The 22,102-nt window shown below is 42.0% G+C and overlaps 2 protein-coding genes across 2 annotated transcripts; one reads left to right on the top strand and one right to left on the bottom strand.

Moving 5' to 3' along the window:
• Positions 1–1,692: 1,692 nt before the first annotated feature.
• mrm1 (mitochondrial rRNA methyltransferase 1 homolog) lies at positions 1,693–12,523 on the bottom strand. The gene is made up of 5 exons (XM_080834699.1): positions 11,261–12,523; positions 9,452–9,545; positions 9,120–9,240; positions 8,839–8,958; positions 1,693–2,010 (listed from the first exon to the last, which is right to left on the bottom strand). Exons 1-5 carry the CDS (start codon positions 12,052–12,054, stop codon positions 1,958–1,960), a joined length of 1,182 nt encoding a protein of 393 aa, XP_080690825.1. The 5' UTR covers positions 12,055–12,523; the 3' UTR covers positions 1,693–1,957.
• Positions 12,524–13,017: 494 nt separating this feature from the next.
• On the top strand, positions 13,018–20,838 carry mks1 (MKS transition zone complex subunit 1; the record flags this gene model as incomplete). The annotated part of the gene is made up of 18 exons (XM_080839054.1): positions 13,018–13,097; positions 13,529–13,650; positions 13,737–13,792; positions 13,981–14,136; positions 15,167–15,264; positions 17,136–17,264; positions 17,553–17,657; positions 18,161–18,269; positions 18,705–18,761; positions 18,899–18,941; positions 19,161–19,223; positions 19,322–19,392; positions 19,484–19,553; positions 19,660–19,767; positions 19,876–20,009; positions 20,141–20,223; positions 20,388–20,485; positions 20,700–20,838. 18 exons carry the CDS (start codon positions 13,018–13,020, stop codon positions 20,801–20,803), a joined length of 1,686 nt encoding a protein of 561 aa, XP_080695180.1. The 3' UTR covers positions 20,804–20,838.
• Between the last annotated feature and the right edge of the window lie 1,264 nt (positions 20,839–22,102).

The following is a 22,102-nucleotide window of genomic DNA, read 5'->3' as shown; positions in this document are numbered from 1 at the left end:
TAAAGCAAAGTAGAAAGAAGTGGAAGAAGAAAAAAATGGCAGATGGGAAATGTTTGTTGTTTTTTCTTTTGGTTCTCAGAAAATAGTGTCAATAGAAAGGAACCGCAGCGGCTGGTGACAGGTGCCTAGATGAGGTACCAAGCTGATGCAATTGAAGGAACCCTCACCACAAGAAAAACAAAACTGACAGAGAAAGAAAATAAATATGCCTTCACCAGGAGAATCGAACCACTGACACAGTATGCTCTGCCTTTGACACTTTAATCTGTTGACTATGTATCAGCCAAATGATAAGAGAGCTCTTTGACAGGACAGGCAACGTTCTTCTGAATGATCCCAGTATCGCCATTGCTGTCTCAACACTGCAAATCATTTTTCTATGGTAAAAATCATAGAATGGGTCATTACATTAACCATCTCCTCTAATGTCCCATTGCAGGCCCGTGCCCTGAGGCAGCGTGCACAGACAGAGAGGTCTAATGGCTCAGGGTATTAGAGGCTTAATTGCCCTGCCGCGGCCTCCGCTGGGTCGCAAACGGGGTCCGTTTTAGTTTAATCATAAACCATCCCGTCACCTGACCACCCCACACACCTATCCTCTCACTCCCTAAAAAAAGAAACACACCACACACATCCACTGTGTGTGAAGGAAGAGGCGTTAAAAGAGTCCTCTATGACAAGAGACCTTTACACACGTGCATGGCACTACTGAGTTAGACTGCCATCTACTGGTATTCTTCCAGAATGAAGTTACAAGGAAGGACCGGAAAGAAAAAAAATGAATCCAAGAGGAAACAAAGAACCCCATAGCTAACAACACTGCTCGTGTTTGCTGCAGCACAAACCTGATTAAACAGCACAGATTTACAGTCAGGGGAGGAGTGGGACTGCATCAGTCACAACGCATTTTGGGGAATATTTACCGTTGGTACTGAACAGTGACACAATGTAAATTTGATAACCAACTGACTACCCCAAAAGGCAACTATGATGGTTGGTGACCCAAAGCATGTCAGAGCAGCCACTCTATTCAAGTGTTTTACAAACAATCCGATCAGGTAAAGGGGGAGTCCTTGATAATTTATGATCCATTACACTTTTGGTCGAATACAACTTAATTCCCCTCCATGTTCCTTTGGCTGTCAGTCCAGTGGGGGTACGAAAAACATACACAGTCCTTGCTCTCAAATAGGAACTAACCAAAGTGGCTAGGTTTGAGCCATATACTATTCCAGCCAATCAACAACAGGGGGCGGTCATGCTCCAACGATGCTTCAGGAGCATGGAAGGGAGGGGTGTATTTGATTAGCTGTTGAACTCAAATATAAACTACCTTTCGCTAGGAACAAGGACTACACGTTTATTGATAAATAAGAAAGCTATCTAGTAAATCAGGCATATGCCATAAAAGGGATATATCGGTTAAATCAGCAAAACTCTTATTTTCGAGCTGCAGGAGTGCCCTGCTGAACCCACAGACATTGACCTTGGACCTCCAAACAGCCACTGGACAGGCACACAAGAGCCATCGAGGTAAGGGCCTACCTCAGGGCACAGACCGAGGGGGTGAGGAGAGAAAGCCTATCCAGGGTTTCAACAGCAACTCCTTAGGTCTAATATATTAGCCTTGTCTATCTTCTGTAATTATGCTACCTCCAGTAACATACGAAAGAAAACTATCATTCACCCAAGTAAGCAGACAGAACACATTTTAATAGTCAATGGTCGACTTTCAATGAACAATAATTAGCTTTTCACACATGACTAGAATGTAACACTCTGTTGTGGGATTTCAAACTAACAGACATACTGACTGCTCCATCACAAGCAGTGGGAAATTAATAGTCTTGATGTCACACTTCCGATACAGTCGGAACTTCCAGGTGCACTGTATGGCAATCAGAGCGATGTTCTTCTAGCTGGAGTAGACTGGGAGCTCATCCAAAGCAAACACAAGTCACCGGCGGCCCCTGGGTGGAGGAGGTGTGAGGAGAGAGTGCAAAAGGATGCCTAGCAGGAACCAAAACAAAGTGGAAAAGATATTATGACTTAAAAGACTTACTAATCCAACAGTGCTACACAGTTCAAAGTCAGAGATTAAATAAGTACATCAATTAGAAAAAGTCAAATGAAACACTCGATACCGGCAGTCAATAACACTGTCTCTGCAGCCTATAGCATGGTGAACTCATTTAACACTGAGAACTATCTGGAAATCCTCACTTGGGAATTGGCTGGCTTGCTAGAATTCCCTACAAGATTTACGTCACGTTGTGGAGAATGCATTATGTAAGGAGAGAAAACGAGCCACTGAAGACAAGCCAAATAATATGTGGTTTGAATCGATGCCTCAATTCAATCCCTTCAGCAGGAGTATAAATTGGTATGATCCTGGGCAAATTCTCGCCATGAATACTTTTTCTTCCTAGCAAAATGACGCGTCTTCTCTCCCTGCATGATATGACACGTTTGATTTAAGAGGGAGTCACACAAAACATGTCACTATCAGCCAAGTATAGCAGTTGCTAACCTCAGTTTTCAGTTGATTCTGCCCTAGAAGCTGGTCTCATCATTCTCAATATCATATAATGTCTGGGCTCATAAGTGACACTCCTGACTTACACAAATCTCTAGGTGTTTTTTTAGACCACACTGAACACTGTCAACGTCAAGCTAGGCAGTGAGGAGCAAGTTGTCTTAAAAGAGTATCGTTTTATCACTACTGACGAGTCTCTCATAAACATTACCAGGTAGATTTTCTGTACAAATGTACAGTGGGGAAAATAAGTATTTGAACCCCTGGCGATTTCACAAGTTTGGCCACTTGCAAAGAAATGTGTGATCTAGAATTGTATTGGTAGGTGTATTTTAATAGTGAGAAACAGAATATCAACAAAAAAAAAATCAGAAAACTGCATTTTATAACATTTATGACTTTATTTGCATTTGATGCAAAAAATAAGTATTTGAACCCCCAAGCAAACAGCAAGAATGCTGGCTCACAATAACCAGTTATGTGCCCAAGAAGCACACAGATTAGTCCTCATTAGGTCTAAGAAGGTACACCTGATCTCAACTGGTGACGTTTATAAAAGAAACCTGTCCAAAGAATCATACTTCACACCTTCAACCTCACCACCATGGGCAAGACCAAAGAGTTGTCCAAGGACATCAAAGATAAGATTGTAGACCTGCACAAGGCTGGAATGGGCTACAAAACAATTGGCAAGCAGCTTGGTGAGAAGCAGACAACTATTGGTGTGATTATTCGTAAATGGAAGCAACACCAAATAAATGTTAATCGCTCTACAGTGCTGAAAGAGTCTGTCTTTTGATCCAAGTTCAGGTTTGCAGATATTCAGGAACTCAACTCGGGAAAGTGTCCAACAGTAGAAATACGTTTATTCCAGCGTTACAGGACAATCCGAACGCATGTTGCACGAACGGTTCCTTTCAACATACTAACATGAGTTCACTTGTTTTATACAGTAAGTTACAGGTAGTGGGTGTGTCTAGAGGTAGGGTCTATCTGAGTGGATGATTGCTAATTAGGACTTTGACCTTGATTTAATCACACTGAATGAATACCTTGATTAAATCCCATTGATTACAAAAGGGTCAGGAGGCCAGCTTGATCACGTTAAATAGACTGATATCTAACAAGTGCCCTCCACAAATATTGGCACCCCTAGTGAATTTGAGCTAAACACTGTTTTTTCCCTCAAAATATTCACAAAATCTAACCTTTTCATTGAAGTAAAATTATTGAAAGAAAAAAAAACTGTTGACATTAAATAAATATTTTCCCCCAAAACATTGTGTGCCACAATTATTGGCACCCCTAGAAAAATCGTTAACTAAAATCTAGCTGAAGTATACAGCCGCGGAAAAAATTAAGAGACCACCTCAAAATGATCAGTTTCTCTGGTTTTACTATTTATTGGTATGTGTTAAAGTAAAATGTACATTTTTGTTTTATTCTATAACCTACTGGCAACATTCCTACTAAATTGTCATTTAGATCATTTATTTGCAGAAAAATGACAATTGGTCAAAATAGCAAAAAAGATGAAGTGTCTTCAGATCTCGAATAATGCAAAGAAAACAAGCTCATATTCTTTTTTAAACTACACAATACTAATGCTTTAACTTAGGAAGAGTTCAGAAATCAATATTTGGTGGAATAACCTTGATTTAAAATCACAACTTTCATGTGTCTTGGCATGCTCTCCACCAGTCTTTCACATTGCCGTTGGGTGACTTTATGCTACTCCTGGCGCAAGAATTCAAGCAGCTCGGCTTCTTTTCATGGCTTGTGACCATCCATCTTCCTCTTGATCACATTTCAGAGTTTTTTTTATGGGATTCAGGTCTCGAAATTGGGCTGGCCATGACAGGGTCCTGATCTGGTGATACTCCATCCACACCTTTACTGGCCTGGCTGTGTGGCATGGAGCATTGCCCTGCTGGAAAAAACACTTCTCAGAGTTGGGGAACATTGTCAGAGCAAAAGGAAGCAAGTTTTTCTTCCGGGACAACGTTGTACTTTGCCTGGCTGAGGTTTGTAAAAGACCATAAGGATTGAACCAAAGCGGACTGGAGGGTCTCCTAGTTCGTCTTCTCTGATGAGTCCAATTTCACAGTAGGTGCAAGACTCTGTGGCTTGTAGGCCTCTCCAGGTCTCCGTCTAACCATCAGACGACCATGTGTTGGGCAAAGCTGAAAATTGGACTCATCAGAGAAGACGAACTAGGAGACCCTCCAGTCCGCTTTGGTTCAATCCTTATGGTCTTTTACAAACCTCAGCCAGGCAAAGTACAACGTTGTCCCGGAAGAAAAACTTGCTTCCTTTTGCTCTGACAATGTTCCCCAACTCTGAGAAGTGTTTTTTCCAGCAGGGCAATGCTCCATGCCCCACAGCCAGGCCAGTAAAGGTGTGGATGGAGTATCACCAGATCAGGACCCTGTCATGGCCAGCCCAATTTCGAGACCTGAATCCCATAAAAAAAACTCTGAAATGTGATCAAGAGGAAGATGGATAGTCACAAGCCATGAAAAGAAGCCGAGCTGCTTGAATTCTTGCGCCAGGAGTAGCATAAAGTCACCCAACGGCAATGTGAAAGACTGGTGGAGAGCATGCCAAGACACATGAAAGTTGTGATTTTAAATCAAGGTTATTCCACCAAATATTGATTTCTGAACTCTTCCTAAGTTAAAGCATTAGTATTGTGTAGTTTAAAAATGAATATGAGCTTGTTTTCTTTGCATTATTCGAGATCTGAAGACACTGCATCTTTTTTGCTATTTTGACCGATTGTCATTTTTCTGCAAATAAATGATCTAAATGACAATATTTTTATTTGAAATTTGGTAGGAATGTTGCCAGTAGGTTATAGAATAAAACAAAAATGTACATTTTACTTTAACACATACCAATAAATAGTAAAACCAGAGAAACTGATAATTTTGAAGTGGTCTCTTAATTTTTTCCGCGGCTGTATTTCCAGTCATATTTTACATTTTTAAGTTCTGTTTGATAAGGAACTATTGGCGTACAAATATGAGGTGACACAGGCCAAATTCCATTAGTCATTCATCACTATGGGAAAGACCCAAATAACACAGTGACGATGTGCGACGAAAAGTTGTTGCACAAATCAAGAAATGGACACAAGAAAATCTCTAAACAGAATCAGCCTGGAAGAGGACGTGTCTGTACATTGACCCCACGCACCGTGAGGGGGATGGTTCTACTGGCAAAATAATCTCCAAGGATCACAGCTAGAGAATTGTAGAGGTTAGTTGAGTCTTGGGGTCAGAAAGTCTCCAAAACTACCATCAGATGCCACCTACATCACCACAAGTTGTTTTGGAGGGTTGCCAGAAAAAAGCCTCTGGTGTCAATCAACAACAAACTAAAGCACCTACAGTTTGCCAAATGTAAGTCAGACTTTCAATGGGACCGAGTTATATGGCCAGATGAGACCAAAATAAAGCTTTTTGGCAATAAACATCAAAGGTGGGTCTGGCGTAGACAGAAAGATAGCCATATAGAAAAGCACCCCATACCAAATGTGAAGTATGGTGGTGATCTTTGATGTTGTGGGGCTGTTTTTCTTCCAAAGGCCCTGGACATCTTTTTAGGATACATGGTATCATGGACTCCATCAAATACCAGCAGATATTACATGGAAAACTAACAGTCCCCTCCAGTTAGCCTTAAAATGGGCCTTGGTTGGACCTTCCAGCAGGACAATGATCCTAGGCACACCTCAAAATCAACACAAAAATGGTTCACCGACCACAGAATAAAGGTTTTGCCATGGCCATCACAGTCCCCTGACCTAAACCCCATAGAAACTCTGTGGGATGAGCTGTAGCCAAGTCTACAAACGTTGACCTCAGATTCTGAAGGATCTGAAGAGATACTACATGTAGTAATGGTCTCAGATCCAGTGCCATGTGTTCACTAACCTCATCACGCATTATAGGAGAAGACTCAGAGCTATTATCTTGGCAAATGGAGGCTGCACAAAAAATTACATTAAGGGGTGCCAATAATTGTGGCACACATGTTTTGGGGAAAAATATTTATTTAATGTCAATGTTTTTTTTCTTTTAATAATTTTACTTTAATGAAAAGGTGAGATTTTTGTGTATATTTCGAGTGAAAGACTGAGAGGATAAACAGCAAAGACATATTTTTTATAGCCTGCTTAGCTCATATTCACTAGGGGTGCCAATATTTGTGGAGGGCACTGTAGGTCTGGGGCTCCATGCAAGATATCCCCTGGTGCGGTATCGGTGATCATTCGAAAGGTGCAGAATAACCCCAGAACTACACAGGGGGAGCTTGTAAATGATCTCAAGGCAGCTGGGACCACAGTCACCAAGAAAACCATTGGCAACACACCACGCCGTAATTTTTTGAAGTACTGCAGCACTCGCAAGGTCCCCCTGCTCAAGGAAGCGCATGTACAGGGCCATCTGAAGTTTGCCATTGCACACTTGAATGATTCTAAGGAGGATTGGGAGACAGAATGTGGCCAGATGATACCAAAATCAAGCTCTTTGGCATCAACTCAACTTGCCATGTTTGACAGGGGGGGGGGGAATGCTGAATATGACCCCAAGAGTACATCATACCCACCATCAAGCATGGAGGTGGAAACATTATGCTTTGGGGCTGTTTCTCTGCCAAGGGTACAGGACGACTCCACCGCATCAAGGGGACTATGGATGGGGCCATGTAACGTGGAATATTGGGCTTGAACCTCATTCCCTCCCATTGAAAACGCAACCTTAAAGATTTGGAGAGGATCTGCAAAGAGGAGTGGACCAAAATCCCTCCTGAGATGTGTGTAAACCTGGTGACCAACTACAAGAAACGTCTGACGTCTGTGCTGGCCAACAAGGGTTATTCCAACGAGTACTAAGTCATTTTTGTCAGTCAGTTTTGCTAGGGGTTCAAATACTTATTTTTTGCATCAAATGCAAATGAAGTCAAAAATGTTATAAAATGCATTTTTCTGGATTTTTTTGTTGATACACCTAGCGGAACGGTGTAGAATATCAGCCAGCGTCGAATATCGGCCGAATTCGGTGTTGACATGTTTACATTCACTCTCCTGATCAACTTCGGGCAACTATGGATAGAAACGTAAGCTCCCACAAAAATATGGCATTTAAGCTTTACTTGTGAAAAAAATTTACTCTGTAGACCTAATTTAAGCTTGCGAAATAGTGTTTTTTTTATAGTGCACTTTTGCGTGTACCTTATAGTGTGGAACACTCAGTGGCGCGACAAATATTTCGTTTGGTCTTTAAGTTGTACCGTCTGATAAGTTCTCTCCAAGATGAAGTTTAACTGTCATTTTAAACCGTCATATAAAATGCCAAAACAGATAGCATGACGTAATGTAAGTACGGATGCTCACAGAGATCAAATCCGATTACTCTGGTCGTTAAGACACATGTCAACATGAAAGTCACTAGTTGAGAAATTGGACGGAAGAAGTTCGCCTTCCGTAGTTGCGTTTACAGTTTAACTAAAACAAAGTTGATTTAGATAAAAATGTTGTATTTCCACTAACAATAGTACAATTACAATACCCTTATATTGATGTCTTCATTTTTAATACATAACATACATAATCATGCCATGTTTGTTGTGTGCATGTTAAAGTGAATAGACTGCACCTACAACTGAATCAAGTCAAAACAAGGCAACAAAATACCCAAATTAAACAAAAATAACACTAGTGAGATTAAGGTTTGCTTGTCAAAACATATTGTGACTAAGGCATTTGTACAGAAATTAAACCGGTTTATGTCAAAGCAAGAAGCATATTATTATCACGAATTCAACGGGTAAGTGGAACAAAGTGGACGTGCCCGATATTTCACCTATTTAAAAAACGTACTCGAAAACGTGTCACCGTAAACATTAACATAGATATTTAGAAATACGGTTTCTTGCGGTGTTAAACGAGTCGTACAAGTTGAAAAGGACAAAAATCTCTCTCGAAAACCGTTGGTTTGGGTAAGTTTATACCTAACGTTAATCTATAAATAGACATATTATAGCAATTTCTTAACAAAGCGGCCGATATTCTACATAGTTACACTACCATTACAATTATAGATCACACATTTCTTTGCAAATGGCCAAACTTGTGAAATCGCCAGGGGTTCAAATAATTATTTTCCCCACTGTATATCTACACACAAATAGCAGGTGTTGACTACAAGTGTTAGCACACAATTTATGTTATTGTTACATAAATATTCATTACAAATGCATTTCAGCATATTTTGGTTCAAGTCCTGGTTCAGTACCTGTTGCCACTGATACGTTGAGTGACTCCACGCCTGGGTTGAGGTCTCGGCGGGGAGAGATGGTGAGCAGCGCGTCACAGAGAGCCCGCAGAGCTGCGGACAGCCCAGAACCTTCTCCACCTAAGGGACAGTCGCATACATCCAACATCAAAACGCAAGTTCTCACACCGCCCAAGGGAAATCACTTTAAAAAACATTATTGCTTTTTGTAATGCAAGAATTATTGTGATTATTAAGACACCATAATGTACTATTTGAATGTTGGTGTGGTGAGAGCTCACCCATCAGTAACAGTGTAGGTTTTAGCATCCGGAAATCTGAGCATTTTACAGTAGGAACGTCAGCGCTCTCTTCCTCAATGCCTACTGTGCCTACAACTTGCCATCCTTGTTCCTTTTTTACCTGCAGGGTAATGTCAACATATAACATGATTATAATGTCAACATAATGTCAACATATAACATGATTATAACATGTCTTTCAGTGCCCATACAAACAATGGACCTGCTCACAAATAGCCTGGAGCCAAACTGAAATTAAGCACAATGTAGCAACTCTGAAGTACTGAAGTCACTTGGACACGAACACAACTGTTTTAAGGGAGAAAAGTCACCTTGATCATGTCTTCCAAGTCATCATAGCCATAGATTTCCACAACCTCCATTACCCCGGAGCTGGCCTTGCTTACGACAGGTGTAAGGGGACAGCTTATGTCAAATAGAGAACATATGTTAACCAGAGGAGGTTCTTCCATTGAGGAAACGGACGAAGAACCTCCCCAAACTTTTTGAGAAATGTATTTTTGTAATTGAACTGACTAAACTCCTTTAAAAATGCAGTTTGATATCAGTATTTAATACTATGCATATTATAATTTGTTTCCCTGAGCTAAAATAACATTAGCACCCCCTATCGTAACAAGAAATTACTGCATGGAGGACGTCCTCCCTTTGACTCCTATTAAGATCAATGGAATCTGTCTCTGATACTGGCGGTTCGTGGGGCTCATTCACTTACATTGCCCAAGGGAGGAAAGACCTCCCTAGCGTCTGAGTCTGCGCCAACATCGCTTAACCAATAAACAACGGATTTGGCGTTGGAGGGACGGGGATTAGACATTAATACCGAAAGAAGTTTCCCTCTTCAACCATTCTGCAGAAGGATATTATCGATAACTCGTCACCCTTAAAGATTGTTGTAGAAAGATTGCAAATAAAGAGGATGTGCAATGGAGAACGAAGATATTGTTCATGTTTTATTGAACAAACCGTTTCATTCATTGAGCTACAGAGAGAAGGTTAGTGTCAAAACAACAGGGAAACCTGTTCCAAAAATCCAAGTCACTAAACCCAATGGTAAAACCGATGCCGTATGCTAACTGGTCTGCGAAATACTTATAGCTCACTGGTACCCAAAAAAACAATCGGCTGTACTGTACTGTTCGTTCGTTCATACGCCTATTGTTAGTCTGACTGCTCACGTTCAGCTGACATTCTGAACGTAAATTGTTAATGAATGTTTCAGAACGCGATGTGTTTCGTATCTATTCTAATTAGCCTACTTGTCACTTGGGCATTGGCCTCAGAATCAGAATCAGCTTTTATCATACTAGGCTACTTTGAGTGATAAATGTAATAATCTGTCATAATTTGAGCAGCACTTATAGGAAGTTCTTGTTTTTGCAATTTTTAGAGAACAAAGGCAATTTGCTCAGGGTTTGTACTTTTTCCATAGGCCTATTTGTTTAATATAAGCTTAAAGCATCTGCTAAGACAGATACATAGCCTTAACATAAAAATATATTTCTGTTTAATACTAAATTTAGTCAAAGTCAGTCCACCCCTAAGTGATCAATGAACATTGACCAACATTCTGAAACATCCATTAACATCCACATTTGCCACAAACAATGTTAGGCTAACAGCCCATGTTAATAGTTCTGAAATAATGTTCTCTTACTTGTTGTTTAATATTGTGGAAACGATGTTAGTGAATGATTCAGAGCATGATGCATTTTAAATGGCATCACTTTTGGTCTTGTGCCTAAAACAATTGCAGCTGAAAATAAAATTAGTCAAATCAAGAGTAGGCCTGATTTGACTAATTGGCTTTGCATCCTTTCCTTCTGGCCTTGTCTAGTCCAAAGACATGCTGCCCACCAGCTTTTTAAGTACAATGGTGCCACACTGGTGGCTTTGTATCAATTGTATCCCTGCCTGCTATTTTGTAGTACTGTAGTCCACAAAAACACCCTGAAACAAGTTGTATCTCACATACTTATGCCACCAACGGAATAAGCAGGCCAATGGCAACCAGGCGCACAGTCCTTCCTCCCTCACCTTAAAAACCACCAGCCGCCACTGATGTTAACATACTTCCTGTCAGTTGATAATCACAAACATCCTTAGTTTATAGCACATACCTGTTTTGAAGGCTGCTTGCAATTCTATCCACACCGAGAAAATAAGCCGAGCGGAGAATAGCACCCAGGTTCATTGGGTCTTGAATGCCATCAAGAACCAGCCAGAGTGGGATTTGATTGCGATGCGCAGTCTTTTTAGGTTTCCCTGACCACTCTCTGAGGTACTGCAAAGGGCTAGCCTGCAAGCAAATTCCCTGATGGACACGTCCATTGGAGATTTTGTCCAGGTCTCTCTTTTGGACCCATTTGATCTGAATGTCACGTTTCATAGCCTCCTCACACACCTTCCGCACAGCATCCCTCTGCTGATCTTCACCATCCTTGACAAAGAGCCTGGACACTTTTCTCCGGCCCTGTGTGAGGGCCAGTAGGCATGGAGACAATCCAAACACCACATCATCCCGTTTATTAGTGACCAATGGTTTATCCTCTTTGGGAGTCCGGAGTGTCTTCTGATTCCCCTCAGGAATGTCGTCAAAACTGAGAGCATGGAGCTCAGGGGATATTTTGCGAGTCACTTTACTACGAAGCTTCCGAGGAACAACAGAGTGTTCAGGGTCGTCTTCCCACTCTGAAGAGACTTTAGCCCTGCTGCGGAGACTAGCACCGCTAAATGCACTGGGCTGCAATTTCACAGCTGGTTTAGATCCACTGTCACCTGGCCAAGAAAGACTTTTGGAACAATGATAAGGTGCAATTTGAGAACCATTTCTCAAGGCTTGGGACGGTTCACACAGTCTGACTGACCGCAGAGGCATAAACCTCAACATCATGTTGAGACTCTTGAGATTCATATTATTGTGCTTTTCCTATAATTTATATTAAGGGTTTTGCTAGTATGTGACGGCTAATGCGAAACACAGTTTCAAGATATCGTGACCCTCAATTTTAATCCATACATGAGCACAAAGTACACCTAGTACGTGAATTGCATGCAAGTTAGAGAAGTCGCAAATAATTAATGGGAAATGTCACTGAGCGTGCTAAAGGGTTTAGCGAATGAAATCGAACTAATTATTTAGTAATTAAATCTCCTGATCTAGCACAAAACCGAAGCCAGCTAACGTAGTGAGTCAAATCGTGAGTTAGCTACCTGTATCAACATCCCAGCTTAGCTTGGCAATGTATGTAAGCTAACTTTGATCCACAATACATTAAGTATCTGTGACTGACATCGACATTATCGTCTGGCACAACAAAATCTTCAGACCTACCGCATCACAGGTCATACTACTGAAAAACAGTGACTTAACAGTAGCCTCCGATAGCTGCAAAACCTTGAAAACAGTTCGCATGTGTGTATTCTTCTTCTTGATTTACGCGTACAATTCTGAAGTACAATTGGAAGCTCGCGTCTGCCACCCACCGTCGTGTCGGGGAACATTTGCAATAACGGGAAACGCTGATAAACTTGCTGTTACCATGCAACGGAACAGGACGCCAGTGCATCCGTGCCACTATTTTTGCCTAGATAGCTAGCTCAGACTCTCATATATGCGTTAATGTAATGGTTAAATGTGGCAAGAAATTGACCAACACAGCTTTGAATATTGCCGTTAACTTTCTGTCACTCCGATATGTTCGCAAAAGAACGTCCCCATCTGGTTTTTGTGATAAGACGTTCCATAACAGGCCATTTGTATGCGCTAGCTAGCGTTAGCTAACTAGCTAACGTTATGTGTTAACTCTATTGTTAACTCTAATCTGTTTACGCTAAATAAGTAGCTAGGTAGGCAAGTGCCAAGGCATTAAACTTCATGGCGGATACTGGGTGGAGTACAGACAACGGAGAGGCGGTGTACCGTTCTCGAGATGCAATCAAAAATCTAAAGATAAGGCAAGTTCTCCGCTTGTTTATCAGACGTATCATCGTACTAGCTAGCGATCCATCCGATATTGAACTTTCATTTTGCCAGCCAGCTTCCGAATTTGCCCGTCTGCATTGCAAGGCCAAAATATAGTAAGCTAAGCTATCGGTAACTATATTAAGTATTTTCATGGAGTTTGGTATCTAACTCAGCTATCCTAGGATACCTTGTTTAAGATAGCTCATGTTGGAAAGTCCATGGCTAGTTCGTAGAGTTGTAGCTTGTAGGCGTCGCATTAATTTCCGCTTGCTAACGAACTTCTAGTTTGTGAACTGGTGAATTTATGTGACCTTAGGTACTGGTGAAATGTCTTACTTGTATAGGTTTACAAATGATCTCAAATCAGCTGTAAGTATTACACCAGTGTGCTCCTATGACTTCGGTATGGGCTGTTTTACAGGGTGAAGGTACAACGTGTGACGTCCACAGCAGTCCTCTCCCAACATCTGCAGAACCAGGTGTTGACGCAGCAGGAGAGAGGTGTAATCGAGCTTGACACCTTCAACTCTCAGTTAAGATCAGGTAAAAAAAAAAATAGCATACCAATTGCAACTAGTCTTAGCATAATTCACAAAGAAATACAAATTGTACTATTTATGTGCTTCTAGGTCCTGATGATGAAGAGGTGCTGGTTGTCGGCTGGCAGGAAAAACTCTTTAGTCAGGTAAGTCTTCTAATGAGAAAACTGTGTTGCTTTGTCTGACCAGTTATTACCCACATATGCTCATTCAAGGATAGGCTTGTAGTTGTCCCAGACTAAAAATAACATGTCAATTTTAATACCACCAGGTCTGTGAGTGATGTAGTTTTGTCATTTTGATTTGTGTGTTGGTGGTGTTGTGTTGATGGCAGTATGAAGAGGATCTGTACCAGTCAGAGACAGGCTGCCAAACTCCACTGGAGAAGCAGTATCACACGGAGATCCTGGCTCTACAGCGAGGGCAAGGAAGGCGCAATCGCCGCATTTTCACATACACAGACTTTGACCGCTTCACAAACTGGGAAGAGGTAAGAAGCATTGTTTTCACTCGCAATCTTAGTGTTTCAGCAGCGATACACATTAATGACAAAAAAAAAACCACACATGACTAAAAACACACCCAATGAGGTAGGTAAAAAGACAGAACACAGAATTACAATATATGTAGAATACAAATAGATTTAACCTTAAGGCCAGATATTGCTTTTCGTGTGCAATTGAAATGTGCATTGTGCACTGCCACTGAGAGGAGGAGTCTCCTCTCCCGGCTCAGAGGGGAGTCATTATAGATGGCTATTGCGGTGGGCAGCAATGACCTCCTGTAATGGACCATATTGCAAAGGAGTCTAAGGAGCCTCTGACTGAAAACACTCTGTTGTCTGACCAGTAGGTTGTGTAGGGGGTGTGTACAGTTGTCCATTATGTTGAGCAGCTTGGAATATTGTTTTTTACACAACCAACTGTAGAGGCTGTAGAGCAGTCCCAAGCACAGAGCAGTCCCCAGCACAGAGCAGTCCCCAGCGCAGAGCAGTCCCCAGCGCAGAGCAGTCTCCAGCGCCGAGCCAACCTTCTTTATCCGTTTGTTCCGTTTTTTTGAGTCGCTGGCTCTGATGCTGGTACACCAGCAGATGGCTGAAAAGAAATTTGCTCTTGCCACAACAGACTGGTAGAAAATATGCAGCATCTTGCTCTCCACCACCCCCACCTCTTTTCCCAGGATGGAAAAAGTGTTCAGCTTAGTCCTGGTCCTCCCTAAATCTACAATCATCTAATTTGTCTTGGTCACATTTAAGAGAAGGTGGTTGTTCCCACACCATTCCACAAAGTGGTCCACCAGTTCCCTGTACTCAGTCTCCAGTCCACCACTGACACACCCCACAACTGCAGAGTCATCTGAGCATTTCTGCAAAAGACGAGTGCAGTCCCTTACCATAACTCTGTTGTTAACCAACAGCTTAGACACAGATATGTTGTTGGTATTTAATGAAAAAGAAAAACGCCATGATGCGTAGAGTCTGTGCGTGCCTTCTGAAGTTGTTGTTGTTGTTGTCTCTGCAGCACTCCCAGAACCCGGTCATACAGGCAAAATTTGCCCCTACATTTCTGGTCGAACGGATGGCAAACATCAGACACCGCAAGCAGGAGAGACGCACTGTGTAAGTATCACTCTGTGCAAACACCAGCATAGAAATATATATATATATCTATATACAGCGGGTGAAATAAGTATTGAACACGTCACCATTTTTCTCAGTAAATATATTTCCAAAGGTGGTATTGACATGAAATTTTCACCAGATGTTTGTAACAACCCAGGTAATCCAAACATACAAAGAAACCAAAACAAATTAGTTCAGAAATTAAGTTATGTCTAATAATATGAAATGACACAGGAAAAAAGTATTGAACACGCTTACTGATATTTATTGAATACTTTGTACAAAAGCCTTTGACAGCTTCAAGACGCTTCCTGTATGGAGAAACTACTTGTATGCATTGCTCAGATGTGAGTTTGACCCATTCTTCAACACAAAAAGGCTTCAATTCTTGAAAGTTCCCTGGGCCTCTTCTATGAACTCTGATCTTCAGTTCTTTCCATTGATTTTCAATTGGATTCAAGTCAGGTGATTGTTTGGCCATTCTAGCAGCTTTATTTTCTTTCTCTGAAACCAATTGAGAGTTTCCTTGGCTGTTCATTGTCTTGCTGAAATGTCCACCCTCGTTACCTCTTCATCATCCTGGTAGATGGCAGCAGATTTTAATTAAGAATGTCTTGATACATTTTTTCCATTCATCCTTGCTTCAATTGTGTGACATTTGCCAGTACCATATGCTGAAAAGCAGTCCCACACCATGATGTTCCCACCTTCAAACTTCACTGTTGGGATGATGTGCAGTGCCATGTCTCCTACAAACATGGTGTGCATTATGTCATCCAAAGAGTTCCATTTTGCTCTCATCTGACCAGACCATATTCTCCCAGTATTTCACAGGCTTGTCCAAATTTCGTGCTGCGAACTTTAAACGAGCTTCAACATGCTTTTTCTTCAGCAATGGAGTCTTATGTGGAGAGCGTGCATACAGGCCATGGGGGTTGAGTGCATTACTTATTGTTTTCTTTTAAACAACTGTACCTGCAAATTCCAGGTCTTACTGAAGCTCTCCACGAGTGGTCCTAGGCTCTTTGACAACTCTTCTGATAATTCTTTTCACTCCTCTGTCAGAAATCTTGCGAGGAACACCTGGTCGTGGCCAGTTTATGGTGAAATGATGATCTTTCCACTTCCAGATTATGGCCCGAAACAGTGCTCACTGGAATATTCAGAAGTTTAGAAATGCATCTGTAACCAATGCCATGAGTATGTCTTGCAACAATAAGGTTGCAAAGGTCTTGAGAGAGCTCTTTGCTTTTACCAATCATGAGTTACTTCTTATGTGACACCTTGGTAATGAGACACCTTTTTATAGGCCATCAGTTGGGATATTAATTTGCACTGACTAGGGGCCAGATTGCCTTCTAATTACTGAAAGATTCCAGCAGTTTTTTTGGCTTTCCATGCCTTTTTGCACCTCCCTTTCTTCATGTGTTCAATACTTTTTTCCTGTGTTATTTCACATTAATACACATTACTTAATTTCTGAATGTATTTGTTTTTTTTCTTTGATTGTATGAATTACTTGGGTTGTTACCAACATGTGGTGACAATTTCATGACAATAGCACCTTTGGAAATATATTAACTGAGAAAAATGGCGACGTGTTCAATACTTATTTCACCCGCTGTATATATATAAATATATATACAAAATACCGAATACCACAGCATTTAGTTATGAGCATATCTAACATTGTTGCAGTTTGGTCATTCATGATTAATTCCGCTACTGAAGTAGAAGTTCTGACCTTTTGTCTCTGTATAGATTTACAGTGGTGGCATTATATTATATTTGTCCAAGCTGACACATACAGTATGTGTTATTAATATTGAGTAAGGGAGTGGTTTTGAGTTTGGTTTTGTTCTCCGTAGGGATGCCAGTGTGGCTAAAGCTCGGGTAATAACCTGGGAGCCCACCGAAGATTTTGTGAAAAACAGCCATGTTATTAACACCACCGTACAGACCATGCACATCATGGGGGACCTGGGGCCCTCTGGGAAGTAAGTGATGTCTTAACTGTTAATTAAACAGTTAATTGAATAGTTCATTAAATACTTCATTAAATACTTCATTTAATAGTTCCTGCTGCCAAGCGTAATAAAAAAAAGGGGGATCAGTCTGCCTCGTGGAGGCCAGAAAGTCTGCATTTCAGTTTCATATTTGTCTATAGTGTTTTAACATTGAGTATGAACTAGTCAGATACACAGGGTACTTATATTTGTGTGTTGGCATGCTTGGGAAAGGAGCACCAGTTTTGAGTTCTGTCTGACCTATTTCTCTTCGCACAGGCTGGGTCTGAAAGAAAATGAGTATGTACTTTGCACGATCAGGGCCGACAGCAATGGAGTTATCACCATCAAACCAGACTTCAACAACAGCAAAGGGCCTTACAGGCAAGATGCATTCTGTGACTTCACCATTTGTCATTTCACTGATAAGTAGTGACACGTTGGTTCTGACATTGATATATTCAACCTGGATAACTGCTGTGAAAAGTTTCAAAAAAGTATTGCTTGTAGATCCTGCTTCCACAGAGATAGACTGCATCATGTCATCCATCATAGGTGCAGTCCTTGATTGTAATCCTATATGCTTTTTGTCAAATTTACCTAATTGTACCTCAGTCCTCTAGCTGTCTGTTCAGTGTTTGCACACAAAACAAACTCTGGCTGGCTCTGTAAATGGGAAAGCTATATAGTGGCTCAGACCGAGCCATAAACAATCCCAGCCAATCAACACAGTGCTTCAGGAGCACAGAAGGGGTTTAATTTGATTGGCTATTGAGGCCAGTGTATCAACAGCCTCTCATAAAACTGAACCTGAATCACAGACTGTACCTTAAAATGACGCGAAGGGTTATTTTATTATTATTTTCCATTACTGTATGGTTTCCCAGGGTGGAGACAGAGGGGGAGAAGAAGGAGGTGTGGCGACTGACGCTAGTGAACGCTGCACCGGGCATCAGTGTGGAGGAGAAGGATCGAGAGCTGCGCATGTACAAAGATGTGAGTAGTTTCATATATATAGTTAAGCATACTGACAAAGATGTGAGTAGTCTCTGATACACACTCAGGCAGACTGACAAAGATGTGAGTAGTCTCTGATATACTCAGGCAGACTGACAAAGATGTGAGTAGTCTCTGATATACTCAGGCAGACTGACAAAGATGTGAGTAGTCTCTGATACATACTCGGGCAGACTGACAAAGATGTGAGTAGTATCTGATACACACTTGGGCAGACTGACAAAGATGTGAGTAGTCTCCGATACACACTCAGGCAGACTGAGTAAATACATAATCTCTTATGCTTATTCAGGGGCTTTCAGGCAGGTCTAAACACATACCCATGTTTGAGTTGCAGTATGCCATTTGGAGTTTGTTTGTTCTTCAACTAAAACAAACTGCTCTTTTTCTCCACTTTCATTTTGATGTCCCTAGCTTTATGTTCGCCATAGAGATTACCTCAACAGCCTTGTCGGGCCGGATTTTGAAATGGTATGTATAGTACCTCTCTAGGCAGCATAGTCCTGAGCAGAGAAATAAACCTTTATATTTAATATTCTTTTAATATTCATTAATTATAATTTATAATGAATGTTTTTTTCTATGCTGTATTATCTGTTTGGTTTCAGCCTCCTATTGGAGTACTTCGGCTGCTTATAAATGGCGAGATTGGTAAGTGATGCTTCTAGAAATTGCTCCTTTTAACCGATATGTTGTCTGTTTGCTGTCTGCTATGCAGTGAGTATTTAAAAAAGAGTACCGTTCATTAAACAATCACTCAAACCTTGCAGTTACCGATACTGTCTGTAACATGCATAACAAATGGAAATTCACCATATGTTTACTACTGGTGACGCGACATGTTTGATTGTTCCTCCAAATGATGCCCAGTTTCAGCCAAAGGGTTTGAATACGACAACCTCTACATCCACTTTGTCCTCGACCTCCCAAACAGTAAGTCATCCTCGACTCTGAATGCTTTAATTCCTCCGTTGTTTTGTGACGTAACCGATTGACCTATTGAGCCGTGGTCCGCACTTTTTTCCCCCCAGACTGGTTCGGCTTGCCGTTTGAAGCTCTCTCAGGAGTCACTCAGACGTGCCAGACACGCACCCTGGGAAAGGTCTGGAACCCAAATTTTACTGTGAACTCACACGTCTCTATAGCAACATGAGCTTCATTTCTGTATGTCTGACCTTGTTGCCTTCCTGCAGGACAACGTGGCTTTCTTCTCCTACCCTTTTAGCTTTGAGACGTTCTTCCGGAAGGATGATGAGAGCGAGGGTGAGGTCCTGCAACAGCAGGAGTAGCTTATCTGTTTATCAGCCTTTGTCATGGGAACATTAACAGTATGGTTTTAACATTTAGGCTTTCTCAATGTGTCCCCCAGAGTCTCTGCCCCAGTGGCCTGTTCTGTACTTCAAGGTTCTCTCCCTGGATTACTGGCAGCGGTACAGAACTGAAGGCTACGGATACCTGGTCATACCCTCTGTCCCAGGTATGAGTGCTGTGAAGCTGTGCTGAAGTCAGAGGGACTTTAAATGAACCTTCTCTTTTCTGTGTCTTGTATATTCATAGTCTGTGTATGCTGTTTTTCCCATCTTAGGCTACCACAGTGTGACTTGTGAGACATGGAGACCAGTACAGAACGGCACAGTGGCAGAGTTGAGGCGGTTCTTCATCGGCGGGTCCCCTGAACTGGAGGATAACAGTTATGTGCGAATACCAAGTACTTTCAAGGTAAGAGTCCACTAATTAGTACTACATAATCCAACCCCTTGCTGGAGTTAGTCCCATATCCCTATAGGTGTTTGGTTTTGACCAAAGACCAAAACTGGATTACATGTTGGATGTTTTTTTTTGTTGCAAAGGGAGAGCGATTGAGTCGGTTTGGCTTTCGCACAGAGACTAGTGGGAGTGTAACGTTCACTCTCAACTGCCTCCAGCAGGCCCGGTAAGGCATCTCCCTGCATCATCCATTGCACATACCATGGCATCAGAAACAAAGCCATCTTATGTATATGATAAGAAGTGAATGCACATTAGTCTTATTTGGTTTAAATATGATTCAGTGTGATGAAGCGTGACAAAGAGACGATGAGATCTGTGTGTCCTCAGGGCTTTTGTTGATGCAAACACACTGAGGAAAAGGAGACAGACTGTCGAAGATCACCTTGGGGGCTACAGTCAACGGAAATCTGTCCAGCAGATAATGGGTGAGATATGACAACTCTGCATGTAGAAAGCAGGTGCTGGTTCACACCTGTCCATCTCCCTGTCTTGAATTCTCAAACATACTTAATTCTGTTATGCAGAAAAATATGCTTTTCAGTACTAGCATTAGACTTCAAAACACGCACACATGGCATGCAGTTGTAATGTGCTTTCCTTCAGTGAACCAGCGGTCAACGCACATGCTCGTTTTTGCAGACCTTTTTGAGGGGGCGCGCGGCCGGATGCGTGCAGCCAGGGAGGCTTTTCCTGACAATGCCGTCAGTGTCATCACTACCCAGAGCTCAGAGTCCACTGCCTGACCGCAGGAGCAGGAGAAAGAGCAGAAGGAGGAGCAGGAGCAGGAGCAGGAGCAGCGTATGGGTGCTGCCAGTAGCCTGCTGAGTGTGAACTCCCCCCCCCCCCCCCAGAGACTGGCTGGGCCCTGGACTGTGTGGAGCTGAGTGGCAGTGCAGTCAGTACAGGATGAAAGCAATTCATCCTGAATGAACACTAAATAGACGTTTAGATTATGTATATCTATTTTTATATTACACTCAGACGCTTTTGTGACTGTATAGTTATGTACCTGATGAATGAATTTTCCTTCTGATTTCAATCATTTATACTGCAGTGTCTTTAAAGTTGTCTTTAAAAGAGCTTTCTTCACCTGTAAACGTTTATCAGTGAAGAAGAAAGATACCTCCCTGTGAGGTTAGACTTATTGACCGAGGAGTTCTGTGCGGCCACATGGAAAGGCTTAAGATATCAACCTGTCTGCCCTCAAGAATGACCTCTATGAAAACCCCCTCAGCATGTTTCATGAACAGCAGAGGGGGCTAGCTGAGCCCTTTTTAACCTCACTCACGCCTGAGAGTTGAGCAGGGGGGATCCACACCAAGGAGTCTTCACTAATACAGCCTGCTGCTTTAATACATTGTGTCAGTGCTTAGCCAAGCAGTATGTTCAGCACAGTGACAGATATGACATAAATTGTTTACTTTTGCAGTAGAAGTGTTAATACTATTAATAGATTATCATGTTTTAATATATATACTATATATATAATATGGTATATTAGTAAAGTAACAGCACTTTTATATAGCCTACAATGACCTCACTGGTACTGACCCCAGTAATAGTTTGTACACTTAGTGTACCGTTTCCTGGGTTAAATGCAATCCACCATGCTGAAAAAGAAGAAAGAATCTAACATTTCAGTCCAATGCAGGCTGCAAAGCCCAATCTGTTGCTCACCCTGGGCCTCTGAGCATATGGACCTGGGATGAAAACAGAGAGCAGGTCTCCCCCCCGTCCCCCTGTCCCCCACCCCACCAATGGCCACCTGTTTGGGTGTAAGTAGAGCCAAAGCAGACAGACACGCCGTCTCACTTATTCCCCAGCGATCCACTCTCTGTTACCCCAACCCCCCAGCCCCACCCCCTTCGCATGTGTAGCGCGGCGTCTGAGAGGGCCGCCCTCTGCCAGGAAACTGTCAGTGCTGGCTAACCCCTCTGCCAGCCTCGGCGCCCGCAGCACCTGCCTCTGTCACAGTACGTCCCAGCCTGGCCTTAAGAACAGGGGGGCAGCCGCAGCCTGGTCTGGTTCCCCAGTTTGGGTTT

This window comes from Sprattus sprattus, assembly GCF_963457725.1.
Source record: "Sprattus sprattus genome assembly, chromosome: 1".
Taxonomy (NCBI): domain Eukaryota; kingdom Metazoa; phylum Chordata; class Actinopteri; order Clupeiformes; family Clupeidae; genus Sprattus; species Sprattus sprattus.
The sequence above is the reverse complement of the archived record's forward strand: the minus strand, read 5'-3'. Positions and strand labels throughout refer to the sequence as shown.

What these genes read in the sequence shown, in the direction of transcription:
- mrm1 (XM_080834699.1), bottom strand. Translation starts at nt 12,054, where the DNA reads ATGAATCTCAAGAGTCTCAACATGATGTTGAGGTTTATGCCTCTGCGG. An exon ending in ACCTACACTGTTACTGATGG is followed by an intron (nt 8,959 to 9,119) that starts GTGAGCTCTCAC and finishes ACTGTCCCTTAG; the next exon opens with GTGGAGAAGGTTCTGGGCTG. An exon ending in CAACGTATCAGTGGCAACAG is followed by an intron (nt 2,011 to 8,838) that starts GTACTGAACCAG and finishes GGTTCCTGCTAG; the next exon opens with GCATCCTTTTGCACTCTCTC.